General features: G+C 41.4%; 3 protein-coding genes across 4 annotated transcripts; all 3 read right to left on the reverse strand.

The window, feature by feature from the left end:
* On the reverse strand, positions 1 to 12,449 carry LOC109871671 (E3 ubiquitin-protein ligase MARCH6-like). 2 transcript variants are annotated; one of them, XM_020462617.2, is made up of 27 exons: positions 12,339 to 12,449; positions 11,695 to 11,798; positions 10,893 to 10,992; positions 10,498 to 10,571; positions 9,690 to 9,833; positions 9,506 to 9,578; positions 9,192 to 9,366; positions 8,801 to 8,978; positions 8,445 to 8,506; positions 8,301 to 8,333; positions 8,154 to 8,205; positions 7,993 to 8,051; positions 7,730 to 7,810; positions 7,550 to 7,618; positions 7,288 to 7,362; positions 7,054 to 7,188; positions 6,811 to 6,930; positions 6,602 to 6,702; positions 5,987 to 6,124; positions 4,604 to 4,799; positions 4,365 to 4,434; positions 4,049 to 4,230; positions 3,000 to 3,134; positions 2,366 to 2,455; positions 2,072 to 2,219; positions 1,803 to 1,938; positions 1 to 1,529 (listed from the first exon to the last, which is right to left on the reverse strand). In XM_020462617.2, the coding sequence occupies exons 2-27, from the start codon at positions 11,711 to 11,713 to the stop codon at positions 1,439 to 1,441; spliced, it is 2,736 nt and encodes a 911-aa protein (XP_020318206.1). In that variant the 5' UTR covers positions 11,714 to 11,798; positions 12,339 to 12,449; the 3' UTR covers positions 1 to 1,438. The 2 variants fall into 2 exon arrangements, with proteins under 2 accessions (XP_020318206.1, XP_020318205.1); XM_020462616.2 differs by lacking the exon at positions 12,339 to 12,449 and having other exon boundaries at positions 4,031 to 4,230; positions 11,695 to 11,972.
* atpsckmt (fATP synthase c subunit lysine N-methyltransferase) lies at positions 12,125 to 13,628 on the reverse strand. The gene is made up of 4 exons (XM_020463584.2): positions 13,191 to 13,628; positions 12,781 to 12,918; positions 12,594 to 12,644; positions 12,125 to 12,460 (listed from the first exon to the last, which is right to left on the reverse strand). The coding sequence occupies exons 1-4, from the start codon at positions 13,467 to 13,469 to the stop codon at positions 12,230 to 12,232; spliced, it is 699 nt and encodes a 232-aa protein (XP_020319173.1). The 5' UTR covers positions 13,470 to 13,628; the 3' UTR covers positions 12,125 to 12,229.
* Positions 12,125 to 20,550, reverse strand: LOC109872377 (neuropilin and tolloid-like protein 1). The gene is made up of 12 exons (XM_020463582.2): positions 20,337 to 20,550; positions 19,985 to 20,041; positions 19,642 to 19,776; positions 19,302 to 19,550; positions 17,551 to 17,592; positions 17,316 to 17,443; positions 16,922 to 17,150; positions 15,322 to 15,435; positions 13,191 to 14,930; positions 12,781 to 12,918; positions 12,594 to 12,644; positions 12,125 to 12,460 (listed from the first exon to the last, which is right to left on the reverse strand). Exons 1-9 carry the CDS (start codon positions 20,362 to 20,364, stop codon positions 14,341 to 14,343), a joined length of 1,572 nt encoding a protein of 523 aa, XP_020319171.1. The 5' UTR covers positions 20,365 to 20,550; the 3' UTR covers positions 12,125 to 12,460; positions 12,594 to 12,644; positions 12,781 to 12,918; positions 13,191 to 14,340.
* Positions 20,551 to 21,149: the final 599 nt, after the last annotated feature.

Here is a 21,149-nt window from a genome sequence, read left to right on the forward strand (position 1 = left end):
TGGGATTTTTCAAGTAGCCATTTATTAAGATGACCAATACACACTTGACCACTCAGGAACACACAGAAAAACAACATGAAGCATACAAAACAGCAACACAAGATTTACACAACTTGAAACTGCCTCTATATGCACTTATAAAAATAGAATATTTGCTTAAAATGAGTCAGCATAAACTCAACAGGTAAACACCAGCATCCAGTTTTGTATATTAAGTTACTAGAAGGTCACTTGTAGAATCTTAGGATTTAATACACTCTCTGTAAGTTGGAAATCAAGTCTTAAACCTGGAACCGATAAGACAATGGTACACAGTGAAATGAAATAAAATAAGCTTTATTTACAAACATATCAACACACAGCCCCAAAATGTCAAACTAGATCGAAAACTCATATTTAATTTTAGTGTCCTCACCCCCAGATTGAAATACTGACTTGATTGAACTAAAATGGTTTATGAATGATTGCCACTATGTTAAAGCTTTTTTTAAAGTGCAATAGACTGATATTCGTGCATAAGTAAGAACAGGTGTAGCAAGAAATGTAGAGTAGAAATTATCCAAATTTCATGAGCACAGTTACAATCTTGTAAATTCCTAATGCCAAACTCAGCAGATACTCTGCCTTTTAGGGTTCTCTCAAATGAAACTAAACACTAAAGCTACATCATATAAATATATGTCTAGCTAGGTTAATTAATAACCCCAGCCTGAGACAGGAGACCATCAAGCCAGTATATTGCTATTCAGGGAAGCCTGACACACTCATTAGCTCCTTTGTGGCCGGTCAGTGAACCGAAATCTATAAATCTGAAATAAAAAGTCCCTTGCTTTAAGCCCTGCTACAGAAAGACTAAATCACCCATTTCTTTCTTGCAAATAACAACCTCTCACCCACACACTGTAATACTAAACCCCTAAAAAGGGAAATCAAAACTAATAAATACAACCTACAAAAACTGATCCCAAAGTTCTTCAGCCTTGTCTCACAGTGCTCCCTCTAAAGCAGAGCTTCAGTCATGTGTTCCAATGGGATTATCCCATAGAGCAGACCTGAAAAGAGGCTTCCCGGGACTCTGCCTCCTCCTATTCAAACAGGTTAGGTACTGTAGCAGTCCATCCAGACCTAACGACAGGAACTCACACAATAAAGTCTTAAATAAATTAATTCACAAAATACTATTTTTTTCTTTCAAGATGTACAAAGATTAACCAATTTTTTCAAATCCAAGTTGGTTGGTTATCAGGGTCATTTTGCCTTTGTTTAATCTTTTTTGTAAAACAAACTTCTCAGTTCTCCGGCTACGCTTGTAAGCAGGTAGTGAAAGAAGACATTGCGAGACGCGAGTGCTTGAGTCATGACTGTGAAGAGATGTCAGAAGGGAGGAGAGAGGCCTCACAGCTAGAGGCTGTTTTCTCAGGTCAGGTGATAACGGCTCCTAATCCTGGGAAGAGCTGCTGTGTGTGGCTGTGGTGCTTCTGCCTGCCGCCTTGCGTTCATAGTTCACCAGTCTCTGTCCCACCAGGTACCTGAGAGAGAGAGGGAAAAAAAGACTTTCAGAAATACCATGCCATGAAAGGAGAGAGCCTACAGAGTATAAATAGCACACCAGTATGCCAACAAGTATATCCTCAGGAGGCTTGGAGAAGTCATTTTATGATTTGTATTGGAAACTATGGTGCTCTACTGTCATAATGGAGACTAACACAGTCTGAGAGACATCCGGAATCCATTTTGTCAGGTCAGTATCGGCAAGAAGTAACAACTGTGGTTGTGCTGAGCTTAAATGTCAGAGTACTCACTTGTCATTCTTAATGTGCTCATAAAGGCGCTTAAATTGACGGATCTGGAAGGAGAGGATTCCCACCAGCATGACTACCATGACCAGTAACGGGTAGATTCTCCTCTGCACCAAATTCTGCATCTCCATGGTAACTCCTACAGAAAGAGCAATCAGAGGTTCAATGATACATTTGCTCACTTTCCCTCACCAATAATATATATATTTATATCTCTCTGGCACACAACTATAACCAATAATTACACTTTCATTATCTGATAATTGCCTTACCTGGGGAATATTGAGCTACGATGGGGACGATGCCAGCAGAGATGACATAGGGCACACAGAGAGACACCAGTAGCACACAGATAACCGGAGCAGCCAGCTTACGAATGATGAAATGGAGATCAATGTTGCGAATTCCATTAGCGTACACCTAGAAGAGGGAACAACACTAGGAAGTCAATATAATTCCAAAACGTATTCATAATGAATCGGAGCTATATTATTAATGGCATCATACTACAGGTCTTCACACTAATTAGGGTAATAATCATAGTAAAACAGTCTTGTGGGAGCGACCTGTTCGATCACGGTTTTCAGCCACCACTGGGGACCCATCAGAGTAATGGCAGCAATAATTTTGGCATGGAGCACTCCGAGAGCCCAGTCCTGAAACAAAACGTCCCAACAAGAGCAGGTTAGTCTTAAACAGCGGTGTTGGCTGTTGTTGCCTCTTCTTCTGTTATCCGATTGCAGGAAGCTAAATACTTCATCATAAAAGTTTTAGGCGCAGTGTCAAATTAGCTGACTGACCGTTCACATCGCTCCGGCCAAACTATCACTTCTTCTCCCTGACATGCTTGCCTCCCTGATATTTTGTAAAACGCAAATACATTCTGACCGTTCTGATTGGTCACAGAAACCGGTGGGTTAGGCCAGAGTCAGCCAACATGATGACCTTATCAACTTTGATACGGATTGGTTAGAGATGATCCAATCGTTGATTAATTTGTTTTGTACAACGCCCCTCATTTTGACATCAGCAGAAATCTATTCTAGGAAGGCAGTATTAGACAATGTATGGAGTGATCATAGAGCAGCGGAATTAAATTCAGGATGAGTCATTAGGCAAGTGTAACATTTTAAGATTACCATTTCAATCCAATGTAAAGCTATATGGTAATTGGTGTTAGATGGGTGGCCCTTACAGTACCTGCCAGGGGTAGAAGAGTGGTGTCTGGTCCAATGGCACCCTGAGAGGAGCTACTATGACCAGCTCAAATAGCAGGCCCAGCAGCAGAGGGATGGCTCCAACCAGCAGCACAGCAACGACCACAGTCTTCAGGATCTACAGTACAAAACATATAGAAAACAGAGGGCTAGAAACACACAACACAGATACAAGTAGGTATCACTTCACTGAGCGGACTTCAGATTGCATTCGGAGTCAGCCTATATAGAGGACATGAATGACCTAGAACCACTCAATCACACAGAGATGAGCCACTGCCTCCCGGGTGGCGCAGTGGTCTAGGGCTGTGCCACCAGAGACTCTGGGTTCGCGCCCAGGCTCTGCCGCAGCCGGCCGCGACCGGGAGGTCCATGGGGCAACGCACAATTGGCCTAGCGTTGTCCGGGTTAGGGAGGGTTTGGCCGGTAGGGATATCCGTCTCATCGCACACCAGCGACTCCTGTGGCGGGCCGGGCGCAGTGCGCGCTAACCAGGTCGCCAGGTGCACAGTGTTTCCTCCGACACATTGGTGCGGCTGGCTTCTGGGTTGGATGCGCGCTGTGTTAAGAAGCAGTGCGGCTTGGTTGGGTTGTGTTTCGGAGGACGCATGGATTTCGACCTTCGTCTCTCCCGAGCCCGTACGGGAGTTGTAGCGATGAGACAAGATAGTAACTACTAACAATTGGATACTACGAAATTGGGGAGAAAAAGGGGGATTGTTTTTTTTTTTATAAAAAAATTAAAAAGAGATGAGCCACTGCAAACAAACAAAGCACAGCATAATAAAAAAGCATAACCCCAAAACATACCGTATTGAAACCACTCGTGTATGTCTTATAAGTGTCTATATTGCCATATATTTTGCAGAATAAAATCACATGCTTATTCTAATTCAGTTGCTGTTTGCATTACAAGTGTGAGGGGGAAAAACAATAAGAATGAGTTAGAAGTAGAATGAGTTTGAAGAAGAGGAGTTCAAGTGTGTGTTGGCGGTGGGTGTTGATAGTCATTACCGTGTTGCAGAGCATTACCATGAGGGTCCACTCCTGGACCTTGAGCAGAATGACCCTCCTGCCCTGGGGCATCCAGGCCAGCAGTACAGTGATGGCCCTGATGGACAGCCAGCACACGTATAGGCCGCACGCTGCCGTGTACAGCTCGTGGATCTTTGCGCTGCCCGTCCAGAGAGACATCAGGTACCGGCCGGCGAATACTGTAGCAGGTGGCGGAGACAGGGGGTGAGACAGCGAGAGTAAGAGAGGGTGACAGTAGGTAAATGTGGAAGAAAGTGGAGGGGGACGGTGCAATTACATTGAGTGAGTTGAGTGGACTATACAGTGAATTCACCTGGCAACGTGAGGCACACCAGACTGGCCACCAGCAGTGTCACACACATGAACACAATCAGCAGCACAATCTAGAAAAACAAGAATGAATACACATGAATAGACCACATTGAATTTTATTTGAATGCTCTGTGACAAAGATGGCTTAGAGTGTCAGGTCTAATGAATAGCTAGGCAGGCTACCTCCTACCAGGTGAATCATATTATCATTACTATATGCAAGTTATAGTCATGACTCACCCTGAAGCTGAATTTAATTGGTTGATGGTAGGGCTGGAAGCCGACAGGACCTCCCTGCTGTAGGATAGCCTGGTGGGCAGCGTGCAGCCCATCAGGGATGGCGTTGTTATTCCTCCCCTGCAGATTGTTGTTGGCCTGCTGGTCCGCATCATCGTCATTCTCCTCCTGGTCACCCAACAGGTACGAGTGGAGGTCTCTGTGGCACAGACAGCACCGTTAACATGGGGTTCAAAGTCTTCTAACAGACTGAGGTGAGGATATGTGTCAGTCTATAATAGCGCATCTCTGGGGTTTAACCCTGGTTTTATGGGAGAAAAGCCTACATGAACTACACTATATATATAAAAAAGTATGTGGACACCTCTTCAAATGAGTGGATTCGGCAATTTCAGCCACACCTGTTGCTGACAGGTGTATAAAAATCGAGCACACAGTCATGCAATCTCGATAGACAAACATTGGCAGTAGAATGGCCTTACTGTGGAGCTCAGTGACTTCCAACGTGGCACCGTCATAGGATATGGAACTTCATGAAATGGGTTTTCATGGCCGAGCAGCCGCACACAAGCCTAAGATCACCATGCGCAATGCCAAACGTCGGCTGGAGTTGTGTAAAGCTCGCCGCCATTGGACTCTGGAGCAGTGGAAACGCGTTCTCTGGAGTGATGAATCGCTCTTCATCATCTGGCAGTCAAGACAAATCTGGGTTTGGCGAATGCCAGGAGAACGCTACCTGCCCCAATGCATAGTGCCACCTGTAAAGTTTGGTGGAGGAGAAATAATGGTCTTGGGCTGTTTTTCATGGTTCGGGCTAGGCCACTTATTTCCAGTGAAGGGAAATCTTAATGCTACAGTATACACTGACTTTCTTGACGATTCTGTTCTTCCAACTTTGTGGCAACAGTTTGGGGAAGGCCCTTTCCTGTTTCAGCATGACAATGCCCTAGTGAACAAAGCGAGTTCGATACAGAAATGGTTTGTCGAGATTAGTGCGGAAGAACTTGACTGGCCTGCACAGAGCCCTGACCTCAACCCCATTGAACACCTTTAGGATGAATTGGAACGCTGACTGCGAGCCAGGCCTAAACGCCCAAAATCAGTGCCCGAACTCACGAATGCTGGTGGCTAAATGGAAGCAAGTCCCTGCAGCAATGTTCCAACATCTAGTGGAAAGCCTTCCCAGTTATAGCAGCAAAAGGGGGACCAACTCCATATTAATGTCCATAATTTTTTTATGAGATTCGACAAGCAGGTGTCCACATACTTTTGGTCATGCAGTGTATATCCCAGTAAAATAATGGATTCCAATATAAATGATAGAGCCCAAGAACACTCACAGTCTAACAGAGAGTTGGTTTGTTGTTGTTTGTGTGTGACACTCACAGCAGATATCCAGCGGTGACGGTCCAGGCTCTGACCAGGCCTTTGAGCCACTGGCGTGTGTGACCTTGTTCCAGCAGCGCAGGCAGAACCACCTGAAGTAGCAGCAGCTCCAGAGAGAGCTCACTGACAGGAGCATCACTGGGAAACAGAGACAGACAGAGACATTATCATCATCCATAACTGAGTACATTACAGAGATATTTGTTAGTTACTGAAGAGGCATTTATTCATTACTAAACATGCATTGGTTATTGATGTTGTAAGCGTGGCATAATCCGGCCAATGACTTATCTTCCGGTAATTGCAACACGGTCGACTTCGGCCGTAACAGCTTCATGACATTACTAGGAGCCTATGGCTTAAGTCAAGTCATTCCATTGTTATTCCAGGCCACCAGACTTTAAAAAAATGATTTGACCTTTATTTAACTAGGCAAGTCAGTTAAGAACAAATTCTTATTTTCAATGACGGCCTCCCGGGGAACAGTGGGTTAACTGCCTTGTTCAGGGGCAGAACGACAGATTTTTTACCTTGTCAGCTCGGGGATTCGATCTTGCAACCTTCCGGTTACTAGTCCAGCGCTCTAACCACTAGGCTACCTACCGCCCCACTTACCTGTACAGCATGACATTGTAGGGGAGGAAGGCTGGGAGGATGAATTTGATCGTCCTTATGGGAAGCCACAACATTAGTAAAACTATGGATCCAAACACCACCTGCAGAGAAAGACCAGAAACCCAGTGTTACTGGCACTGTATATCCTGTCCAGGCACCCATAGCTATGACATTGTTCATTAGATAGGAATAAGTGGGTTGCAACTCACCACTGATAAAATTAATCGTCTGAGATGTCTGTATATTGGCAGGTGAATCATTTCTTGGACAGGATTAAAATCAGGATCGTTCAGGTTTCTGAGAAACCATAAAACACCAGGTCTCAGCACCTAGAGCGACAATTAGAAACAGATCTAATTTGGATACATAACTCAACAGCAGAAATCTCTTGACATAGGTTTATGGCACCTCAAATGACAGATATGACAGTATGAGAGAGAATACCATCTCACCTCTCGCAGTAAGAGGATGAACGAGGCAAAGTAGAAGACGTAGACCATCCCTACAAGCCAGTGGAGGAACATGGTGGTGCCGGGTGCAGACTCAAAACTCAGCTCTCTGTCTTTCAGAGAGGCATCAAACATCTCCTGCAACAACACAGAACAACATTTGGCTTTTCAATAAAAGGAAAATGGAGGTATCAATTATTATTTTGAAAGGAAAGCAGAAGAACATGGTCGGCTTACCAGTGAGCAGATGTCGAGCCACCAGCCACAGATGACAGGGAACACACCGATCTCCACGACTACCAGCAGGGATACCTGGTTAATCATAATATTAATATGTATTATAACTAGTGTTTATTTCAAATGGCAATAGAAGGCAAATTGTTAGTTTATATTGTAATCCAGACTGAGAATATACTGTATGCAAGATAAACACAATATGCTGTATGTATATACTTCTGAGCCCAATCAAGGACAAAATCATTATCATAATGTTCAGTACCTTGACAACAATGTAGCACACTCCTAAAAGGTGTCTGGATCTTTGGAATCTCACCAACGCTGCCAATCCCTGGGATTTTCATTAAGGAACAAACACATGCAATACATCACAGGTACTACATGTCTATAAGAGACTAAAACTAGGCTATAACACAGTTTTGTAACAGATACCAGAGGATACATGGCACAGTATTAATGTCATGGCCAGGAAGATATAGCCTACGATGGTGGTGATGAGGCCTTCGAAGTGGGAGGCCTGCACCTGCAACAGGAAATTACATGATTAAAATAATCTTCTTTCTGACACTGCAAAGCAGCGAGTCATTCAGATTCCAAAACAAACTTCATAAAATCTATTCATACAGATTTCAAATATAATCTCTCTAGTTACACGCAGGAGAAAGGCCTTAAATTCAATGTAATTTACACTAAGCTGGTACTTACATTATTTTCAAAGCCAAGACCCACAACTGAGAAATGTCCAATATGATACGGACAAAAAGCTGAAAAGAAATGTTAGTCACTGTTATAATATTCATTTAGATATACAATTTTTTTATTTTTTACCAAAATGGCACTCTTAACATAAGTTTAATGACACGCACCGAACACCAAAATGAAGAGTGTGTTTAGTGAGACCACCCAGAAGACATGCTCCTGATGAAGAAAGAGGGACAACATATTTACAACAACCTGAAGATTTTCTCAAAAGAGTACGACATTTCATCAAACATGGGGAATGAGCAACTTACCAGGAAAACCAAGGAGCCATCAAGACCGAGCATCTGTGAATAAAAAAACAGAATGCTCAATTTCACTTCACATTTCTTATACACAACAATGACCAATGGGTAAAACACACAAATTGGCCGGAGGGAATTCTAATTCAAACTCACCCTCTCCCATGTTAGCTCCTCTGCTGCCCGGTCCCATTCCAGGGCATTCCAATTCATGTCATCTACAAAGAGACAAAAGCAGAACCGCACTTATTGACACCTCAAATTAACACTTTGTCAAACAAGCAGTCCAGATATCGCCTACAGATTAATTTCTATGATGACAAAATATACATTGATATAAAAATGTTGTAAAATGCAAAGCCACCATCCTAAATTAACCTTTGAAATAAGGCTGCATTAGGTTAACATCTTGAACCTTTATAGCCTGAGTGCCAGTCTATAAATGCCTTTATACCAAATGGTGCAAACAGATCTGGGTCCAGGCTAGATCCTTTCCATTCGAAGGTTCATACCTTGTGCACCATTGTTGGCATCCCCTAAATCCTCAGCCCCAGCCTCGTCCTCCAGCTCCATGTCCTCTGCCGGTTCCACCTGGATGTCAGGGACCTCAGCCGCTGGACCATTGTCCGCCAGGGGCTCAGCAGCAGCAGGAGCAGGCTGGTTCTCACCCGCCCCCTGCCCAGGACCCTGCTGTTGGGGAAGAGACATGGGACACAAAGGTGGGCGCGGTAGCTCCAGAACATTAGAAGAGGCTATCTCTGGTTAAGGAAGAGTGTATTGAGCGCTCTTTAAGACTCAACTTAGAAATGAAAATTTGCAGTGAAGAAATGCTATAGTTAACACATAATTATGTTCACCCAAAGAGTGACTTTGACTTGAATTTGTAGTGGGATTTTTGGTTACCTCATTAAGTTGTGGAGCTGGTGCATGTTGTGGTTGCTGCTGCTGATTCTGCTCCAGCCACTGGGGGGCGCCACCATGAACAATCTGCTCCCGCAGCCACACCAGACTGATGAAGGCGCAGAGTGTACACGTCACCACAAAACAACCCTGCAAGCAGTCCGCCATCAAGTTCTCTCTGTGGATGAAGGGACATTACAATTGTCTCATGGTGAGTCAGAATGTTATTGGCTAAATGACTAGACAACATTTGTTTAATGTTTTTACAGGATATTGTTTTGTACCGGTTCAGGAGAAAAAAATTATGACCATCTTACGTAGAAAGCATATCTAATGGCAGGGTAAGGAGTGAGCTCACAGAGCCGGTAAACAGACACTTGTAGATGCGACCTGCGGGAATAAGACCGTCAACACACACTGACATATTCAACAAGGCCAACAATGGATAGCTTACTGAACAACATGTACCACTAGACTGTGTTTTCGAACATTTGTACTTACATGCTGTGAGAGGAACGACTCCCAGCCAAGCAAAGGCAACTAGTGTGTAGTGAAACCAGTATCTAATAGCTGTGCCTACACTTGTCACCAGCCCCGCAAATATGTCCTGAACAGGCAGTCGGGAAGGCATGTCTGGAGAATAGACTGGAAAAAACAGAGGAAAGAAAGTATCAAAACAGGATATTTCTTTTTCACATCCTCAAATTCCAATCTTCCTTTACTGGTCCTAATTGGGTCCATTCAGAACTAAGAAAAGCTTGCATTGGATCATAATAGTTGTCTGGTCAGAAATGTGGCAAAGTATTTTCTATTGGTATCATGACAGACTATGCTTGTCCTTTAGACAATTTAATCATCTGAGAAAACTACAATTTAAATCTCTCACTAAATGAATGAGGATGGCAGACGGACTCCGGTAAGAGAAATAGAGATTAGATTGAGCAACACTAGAGTAATGGATTAGTATAGACAAGGCCATGCGTGTGTCCCCTAGGCCTGTCTTGAATGATAACTAGTCAGGTCAGCTCACAGTCTTACTCAAATGAGAATAAGTAATACTTCCTGATGCTGATCAAGACTGCATATGCACTTCAAAATAAAATACTTCAAAAAATAAGTTAGAGGTCAGTCATTGGATGATGATATTGAACTGCAATCCCTGTCAAAACAGGCAAATGACCCTATGAGGTAGGTTAGGCCTATACGTTAGTCACGTTGTTGGAACCCCATATAACTTAAGTAAATGCTGCATTGAATAATATGTTAAACAGAATATGTATATAGAAGGAAATTAAATTGAATGACTTACTTGGTGTAAAAGCAAATCTGTGTTTGCATAACTCACAGTATTCTTTTCTGCTGTGTTTTAGCCATTGTACCAAGCTGTGAAAATACATATGGATTATGTAAGTGTGGTGTCACATGTGCAGCAATATAAAAGATCAATTTCAGTTGCTTAAGGACAGTCCATCTAGCTAGATTTATCACAGAGAGTGATCTAGTAGCAGAGCCCATCTCTGGCTAACAGATCACATTTTCATGGCAACTTGTCAAACCCTGGCTTCCCATTACACCGTTCCCATAGCAATACTTGGCTCTGCTCCTCTCTGTTGAATGTATCATGCTCTGGCAAGAACCCAGTCTGTCTCTAAAGAAATGCCACTGGCCCTGTGTTTGAGTATACAACCAACCAGCAACACATACCATTCTTGATGGATGAATTTTATACTTCCTGTGCAAACACAGGGGTGATATAGTGGCTTGTCCTGGGTTCCTTCAGACCGGCATACCCGGCATATATCCCCTGCAGAAGACAAGGACATGAATCAGACAAAATCGAGAACAGGGTTCATGAAATTCAGATAGGCTTTGTTTTGAGAAACCATAATGTGCAACTTGCATGAAAACATAGCTAGCAGATCTTTCAGTGATCTCAAGACTCTTTTTGTCAGGACCTTTCATTTGTAAATACTCTGGGGCTTTTGATTAACTTTACAAGAGAGCAACGAATCATTTCCATGCATTACCTGTCACTGATCAAGTGATTGGCAGCACTAATGGGTGGCACATACTGGGTGGGTTGGCAAACAGGTACATTCTATATTGTTGTTGTTGTTGTTGTTGTTATCTTAGCTATGTTGATTAGTTAACTAGCTAGAACTGGAGGACGGATACATCACACGTCTATTGAATTGAAATGTAATCAACAACGCGTAGAAGTGCAGAGAAGTCAGTAAGCTAGCTATTAACTAGCAGTGATAAAGGTGGGTTATACTTCATCTTGGACTTAGTGGTGAGTGCATGTAATTTAGCTAAAGCTAGCTAACGTTAGCTAGTGATGCTAGCTACTTCATGCAGGTTGTAGCTTCGGTAGAAAAAAACGGTTAGTCAATTTGCGACAAAACAGATTCCTAGAGGCGCAATCAAATGTGTGTCACAACAGGAGGTTAACTCATTCTGTAACGTAAATTTGTTAACAAGATGGGTTGACGAGGTTGCTAGCTACCTTCCTCGGCGGTGTCCATCTTGAATGCTGACGCACACTGTCCTCTCCTCAGTCAACACACAACACCGTCTGGCTAGTTGGTGAAAAGCCTAGCAGCCAGCGAACTAAAAAAAAACATCTCAGAATGATGTTCGATTCGATGACTGGTTACAATGTAACTTCACTATTTGATTCCCCGTGGGGATACAATGTAGCAATTTTATCAGGCACTCCGGGGGCCCGGGGGCTAGGCTAAGCTACGGTAAAAACTGCTATGCACAGCAACTATCAACATGCTGACGGTATTGAGTTACCGTACAAGAGTAAGCTGCGCACTTTTATATTTAAAAAAATTAACATTAAACAAATACATTTTAAAACTTTAATTCCATATTCAGTCAAATTAAATGAATTGTGTTAGGTAGTAAGGAATGCAAGATGGGGAATTTGCTTAAATTATCACAATTTTTTTATTACTGACTCTCACACATTTGATAACATCCTGGGAATGATTTTGAAAGCAACAAATCCCTGAGGCATTCAGGGATGAACACAATTAGTATGACGTGGTAGTGTCATCATTGCCCAGGGGCTGATGTGGAGTTACAAAATGTCCCTGATGTGTTCCTCTTTCTGTTTTGAACGACTCTGCATCGTATACCCACACAGTGTCTATTCCTTCTCCAGCGGTGCCATCAGGTGCCCAGGTGGGAAAAGGGAAACGGCAGGCCACCACTTTAGCTGTGCTCTGTAGTTCTGTCTGCAGTTTGCCCTCCAACTTATCCATCTGTGAAGTAATACAATCAATCATCATATTGAGGCTAATATTGTTGATGTAGTGCTATGTGTGGTGGCATTTACAAAATAAAAAGCTACCATTATTTTGTCAAGTCTAGCAGATAAATAAGAGTTAAACTCACCATCTGAGGTACTCCAAATATGACAACATTCGAGTACTGATTAAAGCTGACCTGAGAACCAGGGCATACACATACATTCAAAGAAAGACCCAACATTAGTCCCCCCTGTAATGGGTATTAGGCTACTACATAAATGTTATTTTGGATGAAGAATAATTTGTAAATGATCATTGGTGGATTGACTAACCTTCCATAAATCTGAAATGTGGAAGGAAGTAGAATGATGAACACCCGCTCTCCAAGCTCTGTAACGAGAGTACCACACCAACCATGGATTCAACTCAAATCCAACAGCTCGAAATCCTTTCTTTGCAGCTGCTATCACCTACAGAAATGAAATACGTGCTTAAATCAAAAGTGCCAGTGATAGGAGCAACATAATACTACACATGTCCAGCCTAACAGTCTTCTGGGATGCTAATAGGCTACAACTAAATTCCCTCTAATGCAATTTGTAACTTTAATTTCCTGTCAAGAGTGCAACCCTTGCAAATTGCACAAACCCAAGTATCTAACTTAACAATCAAAAGTGAAGTCACAATCACAAATTCAGACAATGGCTGGTCGTCTTCTGATCAGACTACTAAGTGTACTTACTATTCTTCCATCCCCACTTCCGATGTCCACGAGGGATCCAGATCTCGCCTGCAGCACTTTCAGGACATTTTCCACCTGTGCTGTAGTTGCGGGAACATAAGGTAGGCACACCTTTCTCAAAGCAGGTGCAACAAATGGACCTGCAACAGCGTAAAGGGCAACCAATGACCCCCCGACAATTCCAGTTGCGATCAGTCCTAAACGTTTTTTGAAGCCGGTGTCTTTAGCATTAACGTTACATTGTATCGCCTCAGTTTCCAGTAGGCTTTGTTCTGCCATGATGACTTTGAATCAATGAATGAGCGCGAGCTGCTGGAAACCTCTCCTCCCACTGTTAGCTAGCTACTCATCCAAGGACATTTATTGATAGTTACGTCATTCAAGAACATATATAAATTACGAGACTAGCCAACAGAAGTACACTTAAACATGTGGGACGTAACTAAATAGCAAACTGACATGACATTTGAATGTCAGAAAAGGTGAAAATACTTTATTAGAATCGAAACCTCGCTCTGGACCAAGGTGTGCTGCAGCTTTTTGTCCGACTTGATGTGAAAAACAGTTTCGGTAGTTCCTAGTTCCACTCGTTCATCATGCTTTTTCCTGTGGTCAACATACTATCCTCTATTACTACCACTCTATGTGTCACAAAACCAAGCATTTAATAATATGATGTTGATGTAAAATGATAATACATTTGTAAATGTAATAACAAAACAGAGGTACAGTATTTGGAGATGGGGTAGTCTAGACAATACAGAGGGAACAATGTATTATAACTGACAGGAAAAAACACCATTCAACAATAAAAAGCTAAATATTAAATCATAACAGGTGCAAACACATGATGTATATTGTATTTTTCATGTACACAGTCAAAGGGGGAAAATAAACAACTTCATATCCACAACATACAGTATATAAATTAAAACCAAGGGGACACCATAGATCATATCAGAATGTGTATGTTTTTTTGTTCACAAAAAATACTTACAAAACCACAACCATTCCATGATATGCATTCTTAATTTGTAGGCTACTCGTGTGAATCCAAGCAGAACAAAAACATATTTATTTAAAACAAATGGAACAAGCAAAGAGGAACAGAACATTTGTGTGGTTGTAGGGCATGCATGTTCCTCATACCTCAGAAATCATTGGACATTGACTGATGTGCAGCCAGGACATGGTGGCTCTGGCTCGGGGTCTGACAGTCATCCATGTCGTCATCCTGGTCACAACCATCCTGCCCATCCTGTGAGTAACTGTACTTCATCATCAGTATATTCCTGTGGCTGGAGGGTGTGGCCTGGTGGGACTGGGAGAGAGGCATGTCTGACATAATGGCTGCGTCCCGCACACTCAGGTTACTTTGGCTTCCCCTGACGCTGGACACCTGGGAGTGGGCTCCGCCGCAGTGGTGGTCACGAATGCATTTGGACGAAGACCGTGTGAGTTTGTGAAACTTATCAAAGTCCTCGGCCATAGCCATTTCACTCATGTGGTCGGCAGAGGCTGCCCTCCGCAGAGTGCACAGTTCATAATGTGGTGGCTCGAAGGTTTCGTGGAGCAATGTGGGGTCAAAGTCATCCCTCCTGATGATGTATTTTTTGCGTGGCTGTTTAACTTGAATGATACTTGCCACAATGAGAAGGACAACCACCAGACCACAGGTGACTAGAATGATTGCGACATTGGTGTGGTCAATATTGTCTAAGATGCTGGCTTTCCTCTTCTCTGTGGACAGTAAATATTACATACAATCAAGTTTTCTATTTTGGCGGCTAGGTTTGAATTGTGATGAATGTTACATTTAGATTTATCAACATTACATTTAGATTTATCAACATTACATTTAGATTTATCAACATTACATTTAGATTTATCAACATTACATTTAGATTTATCAACATTACATTTAGATTTATCAACATTACATTTAGATTTATCAACATTACATTTAGATTTATCAACATTACATTTAGATTTATCAACATTACATTTAGATTTATCAACATTACATTTAGAAGGCACCATTAACTTGTACTTTTGTCATACAGGTTAACCTAAAACATTGACTGTAGTTCATATTTGTCAGCTCTATACCCAAATGGAACAGGTGTCTCACCTTTGCAGTTGTTCTCGTCCCAGGGGTAGACACAGTTCTGGATCCCGTTGCACACTAAGCTGGTGTTGATACACATGTTGCTATGGCAAAAGAAAGCCTCCGCTTCACATGGAGCTGAAAACAAGGGGAAGATAGCTTTACTCCCTAAACATTAAATAGAGTTTTAAACTAATGAATTAGATTAAAAAGCAAACAATAAGGCTCACTGCCAATAAGGCTCACTGCCACAACAAACTTCAACAAATGCCAACAAACAGACACCTATATGCAGTTTTTTTTGTCAGTGTTTGTTGGTGTTTGATGGGGTTCAATGTGGCAGTGTGCAAGTGGCTTTATAGACCACGTTTGGTCCAGGAGTGTTGTTACTACACTGTTTTTAAAAAATCTAGTTGTTTCAACTAATTATTATTAAGTAACTGGTTCCACAGTTACTCAACTTGTCGGTCAAAGTGTTACCTGAACTTAACATTTTTAGTTGGCCAAAACTTAGCTCCAGCTCAATTCAGTCAATTTAAAATGCTCTGTTTGCTTAACTTGTCTCATATATTCATTTAACTAGAAATTATTATTTGGGCATCTTAACTAAGAAAGGCTATGCAACTGGTTACACACACAGTGCCTTTAACATACAATGTTTTCAGTTGATATATTTGAGAGACATGATTACATTGTGTGTGTTCATTTATACAGTAATTATTATTCAACAAACTTGCCTGGGATTTGAACTCACAACCTTTTGGTTCACAGCATACTGATCTTCCTGCTACGCCACCATGTCTTTGTCAATTATCAGTTAATCTGACTATTCTCTCATCATTGATCTGATTGACTTAGTTCAACATTTAGGGTTTTCTGTAAACAGTAGTTGCCTAATGTTGGTGGGGCATATTACTCAGTTTTAATGTTACTCCTTAATCACGGTGATAAATAAAATAGTTTTATTTGAGTGTACTTTTAACAGAGCTGAGATTTACTTTGAAGTGCAAAGTGTAGCAATACAGGTCAAATCAATCATTGACACAGGCATAGCAGGAAGATTTGTATTCTGTAAACCAAGAGGTTGTCAGTTCAAATTGCAGGTGAGGACATGTTGAATAATAATTATTGTATACATGGACAATGTAATCATATATTTCAACATGTGTCAAATGTGTAAGTTGACAATATTGTATGTCAAAAGCACTGTGTGTGTGTAACTGGTTCCACAGACTTTTTGTTGTTGCTGATGAAGATGCCCATATAATAATTTCTGGTTGAATGAACATATGAGGCATGTTGAGCAAAGACATCATTTTAAATTTACTGAATTGTTGACCAAGTTGGAGCTAAGTTTGGGCTAACTAAACTAAGTAAGTTCAGTTAATACATTGATTGAAAAGTTGAATAAACTAAAAAAGGTTGTGGAACCAGTTACTTAATAATAATTAGTTGAAACAACTATATATATATTTTTACATTGATACAATAACCCTGTAAAGGAGACCCTGTATTCCCTGCGACTGCCTCTCTTTACAAACTAATTGGAACATTTCAAACAATGTGTCAAAAATTAAACATAGCAGTAGATGGAGTGGAAATGGCATCAAATTAATTCACTAACGCTCTAGGAAGGTTGTGAAAAGGATCCGGAAGCGGCTTTTTCGGCTGCCCTGATCAGCCCACATTCGTATGACCCCCACTGAGGTAACCAACATGACATCGTTGGCCACTGTGCTGCAGAATTTGTTCTTCAGGTGCTCCACTGAGCTACTCCCGTCGTACACAGCCACAAAGTTACGTTTGCATTCATTGGAGTTGTGCATCTCATATTCCAAAAATCGCAAATAGATCTGCAAAAAAAAAATTATAACAGTGTGAAACAACAGGTTTCCAACCAAATGGGAACTTGACTTGTGTATCTTTTGAACAGCATGTTTTCCAGAAGACTAATGGAGAATGGGAGTGAGGGATATTGCAAATATGAAGAAGAAAAAAAACACAAGAACTGTACTGACCCTTCCCTTTGGTGGCGCTCGAATGAACCACCTACAGTCCACAGCCTCTGTCTGCAAGGCTTTGCCCTCTTTGAGTATTGCTGCAGAATCAATGATCCCATCTGATCCACCAAGATCAAATTCGCAAACTGTAGTACAGGAGAGTCCATTGCACAGTGTGTTAGTTACACAACAGTTTGCTGTTACAATATACAGTATGTTTACATAGGTGATATAAGAAGAACCGTGTACCTACAAGGCAGAGGCGGTAGGACACCCATGTCTTTAAATTCAGGATCTGAAAAGAGAGCACACAACAGTGAACCTATTGTATATTTTTTTCTGCCATTTCACAAAATACATGTTCTGTGTCTGAAAGGATAAGGGCCAGCAATGCATATTCTTGACTGTGTGAACTCTGTCCTTAGTTTAATCCATTCTGCAATCATCCACTTGTCCTTCATAAAAAAAATGTTGAGACAGAAAGAACAGGACTTCTATCCTAAAGCTTCACCATTATGATTTGTAGGTGGATTAATAATCCTTGGACCAGCTTTATACAGATTAGGCTGCACAAGCAATGAGAACCAAGTGATAAAATGGGACTTCCAAAATGTTTTCCAGAAAAAAATCTAAAAAGATGAGGTTGAGGGAGAAACCAGTTTTCGAAATATGAATCTAAATATAAAACAGTTATATTTCGAGGCAGATCTTTGTAATATCACCATGGCTGCAAGGAGGAGACAGCTGAACTATTTAAAACCTAACCTCAGCCATGAATCCTTATTAATCCTCTTGTTTCTTACCTCTGTATCATGGATTATTCACTGTGTGTTTGTGTGTGTGTGTGTGTGTGTGTGTGTGTGTGTGTGTGTGTGTGTGTGTGTGTGTGTGTGTGTCAGAAGATGTACTGAAAAAAATGCGAAAATATATTAAACATATGTCAATCTTGCTTTTCTATCTAGTTTAAAACAAATATTTACTGCAAACACTTACGCTTATGTAACAGTGTAGTAATAAGATGATGATCGGTCAATGAATTATCCTGCCACTGATGAGAGGAATTAGAAGAGATTAGCATTTGGCACTAAAGGATTCATTACTTCTGAGGTAAACACTTGGAAATCAGCTTCTACTTCTCTACCAACACAGGCCTGGGAAGGCTTTCTATTGGCTAGAGTATTGTTGCATGGATACTTTTTTTATGGATACTTTTTGTAGTATTAGTCCTGCAAAATGTACCCTCACACCTCAAAATGTGCCACTGTGTTTCAGGGAGAGATTATATGGGAATCAATTTATATCAATCTATATTCATCTTTTGACACTGAAGTATCTCATCGGAACTTGTGGATGAGCCACTCACTTCAAGTCTTGATTCCAATGGAAGGCAGGCAGTGATATCGAATAACCATGTCTACTGGCAATGTCAAAACCTTAACGAGAATGTGAGGTTATTGAGACACATTTTTGTAAGATTGATCTGATGAATGGCTTTGATTGGGAGAGGGAAACAAGGAAGTGGATTCATCTCTCCTCCACAACGTAAGTGCCCTATAAATTCTGCCAGTAATAAATTGTCAGCTGCATGGGTATCCCTTAAGCCGAGGCTCAGAGCTGACAAGCTGTACTCCCCTGAAGACAAGCTTTCATTAACTGGGTGAAGGAGGAGATAACCCCCCCACCCCTCCCCAGTTGCAGCATGTGTGCCTGCACTACAAATGCAGCAGCTGATATGGACACACACAGCAGTAAGCACCACACCAGTCTCCTGTAGCTCTAGCTCAGTCACTGAGCTGTGACTGGTAAATTGTTTGGCTGAAGTCCTCTGCATCCTCTGCATGATGTGTACAACTTTATGTCAATATTGTGTCTGTGTGTCTCCATGTGTGCCTGGGTGAGACAAACAGTTAGCCTGTCGGAGTCACACATTCAGCAACAACCTCAGAATAACACTGCAAATATTGAAACGGTTAAAGCAAATCGATGTATTTAAAATTATATTACCTTGAGTGAAGTTATAGCGTGCTGAAAATCCAATTGCTTCCAGTTCGCCGTCTGCAACAAACTTTATATGCAGGTATCTCCCACTTGATTTAATATACAAAGGGCTTTCCTGGCCACAGTATCGACCAATTAAAGTGGAGAAGGAAAAGGGCCCATCGCGGACTTCAATGTGGTCAAATTTGCATTCCCATGAAGGCTCTATTGAATATTTCTCATCAAAGAAGAGGTCGATGCATTGTCTTGGTGAAGCTGAGAAAACACAGTGGGGAAATGTAAGAAAAAGAAACACAATATCCAATCAAAAAAACATTTACTTGTTGAGATGGTGTTTATGTCTTACCTTCAATGATATAAATACATGTTCGCTCTGGTGGGTACTTTTGGGGGTAGTTGGGGGAGGTGAACAGGCCTCCCTCAGCCTCCTTTATCCAGGTGCCACATTGGCCTATTGGAGTCACCCCTGAATTGTTTGTCACTGAAGCACAAGATTAATGTTCAGGTGCCAATCATACAGAACCATTATACCATCCAGCTTTGTCTGACATTAAAAATGTATCAAATGTATTGTTATTGATCTGGTGTTTCATGGTCTTCTTCATTACACAGACATTACTTTTCCCAGTTAGGTAGATTCCAACATAACAGGGAAATAAATAACTCTACAGTGTATATTTCAGTGTTACCTGCTTTTTTCCCCGGTGTACCAGACAATCCAAGAGTGATTAGACTTGTAACTACTGCTGTAAAAATAAAAGTAAATGAAAGTTAGAAAAAAATACCCAGAAAACAATTGGCTATGGAAATTGTGTTTGTGTATGTTACTAAACCACAAAATAAAATGATGTTCCACAAAATACAGAAATTATCATTTCGTTTCATAGCATAATGAATTCACATGTAGCGTTTTAAAATAGTTTTTAAAGCGTCATTGCTGGAAAGTTCAATGGCAAGAATTGATTTAACTTTATGCTGTTGACCATCTAACTACGATTTTAAAGAGATCATGTTATACAAGCAAAAGTAGACAACATTTACCGAGAGGCAAGGCAAATGTGTTCACCATGTCTAATCCTTGCTGTTTTCAATCCCAAATATTTCCAAAACGAAATGAACGAATCATTATTCCGTGCAACGGGAAAATTCAATCATCATATCCACAATATCCCTATTTTATCTCAGTGTAAAGAAAACACAAATACAAAGTTACGGGAGGAAAAGCAGTCTCAATCCATCCGCTGCTGCTGTGACAGACAGGTCTGAACGTTCTCCTGAGTCCCGATTTCCATCCAAGCGCAGCGACGATAATCCGACCGACAGCAACCTTCAATGAGTATAGTATCCTTGACAGTTGACATCGTGCCAATTTCCCGTATTATATCTGCCACATGCCGGTGTACATCATCATTGGTCTCTGTGCTTGTGTTATTTATTTCCCGTGGACGTTCTGCATAAATACTTGGTCTGGACACTTCAAGCCAGACACTTCAAGCCACCTTTCTCTCAAATATATAGGATATTAAATTCTGGTAGTACTGTAATAAATAGTTAATAAACTATAATGATGTTGTTTTATGAAGGAACCGCAATTCAGCTTCAACTCAAGCTCAATTTCTTTTCTTTTTTTGTGGCTCCTGTCACTACAGACCCTGGTTCGATTCCAGGCGGTATCACAGCCGGTCGTGATTGGGAGTCCCATAGGGCAGCGCACAATTGTCCCAGCTTCACCTGGGTTAGGGTTTGGCCGGGGAAGGCCGTCATTGTAAATAAGAATTTGTTCTTAACTGACTAGTCTGGTTAAATCTAATAAAATATTAGAGATGAATTAGGGACAGGGTTTGGGTCAATTTG

Source organism: Oncorhynchus kisutch, linkage group LG27, assembly GCF_002021735.2.
Source record: "Oncorhynchus kisutch isolate 150728-3 linkage group LG27, Okis_V2, whole genome shotgun sequence".
NCBI lineage: Eukaryota > Metazoa > Chordata > Actinopteri > Salmoniformes > Salmonidae > Oncorhynchus > Oncorhynchus kisutch.

Excerpts from the sequence above, each read along its gene's own strand:
- LOC109872377 (XM_020463582.2), bottom strand. The coding sequence starts at position 20,364 with ATGGTGAACACATTTGCCTTGCCTCTCG. Across the intron at positions 17,444-17,550 it reads TGTCCTACCGCCTCTGCCTT|TTTGCGAATTTGATCTTGGT; the intron begins GTAGGTACACGG and ends CCTGTACTACAG. Across the intron at positions 17,151-17,315 it reads GAGCGCCACCAAAGGGAAGG|ATCTATTTGCGATTTTTGGA; the intron begins GTCAGTACAGTT and ends TTTTTTTTGCAG.
- atpsckmt (XM_020463584.2), bottom strand. The coding sequence starts at position 13,469 with ATGGCAGAACAAAGCCTACTGGAAACTGAGGCGATACAATGTAACGTT. Across the intron at positions 12,919-13,190 it reads GAAGTGGGGATGGAAGAATA|GTGATAGCAGCTGCAAAGAA; the intron begins GTAAGTACACTT and ends TCATTTCTGTAG. Across the intron at positions 12,461-12,593 it reads TATTTGGAGTACCTCAGATG|ATGGATAAGTTGGAGGGCAA; the intron begins GTGAGTTTAACT and ends ATTACTTCACAG.
- LOC109871671 (XM_020462616.2), bottom strand. Across the intron at positions 10,572-10,892 it reads AAATTCATCCATCAAGAATG|CTTGGTACAATGGCTAAAAC; the intron begins GTATGTGTTGCT and ends GTATTTTCACAG. Across the intron at positions 7,619-7,729 it reads TGACATTAATACTGTGCCAT|GGATTGGCAGCGTTGGTGAG; the intron begins GTATCCTCTGGT and ends TGAAAATCCCAG.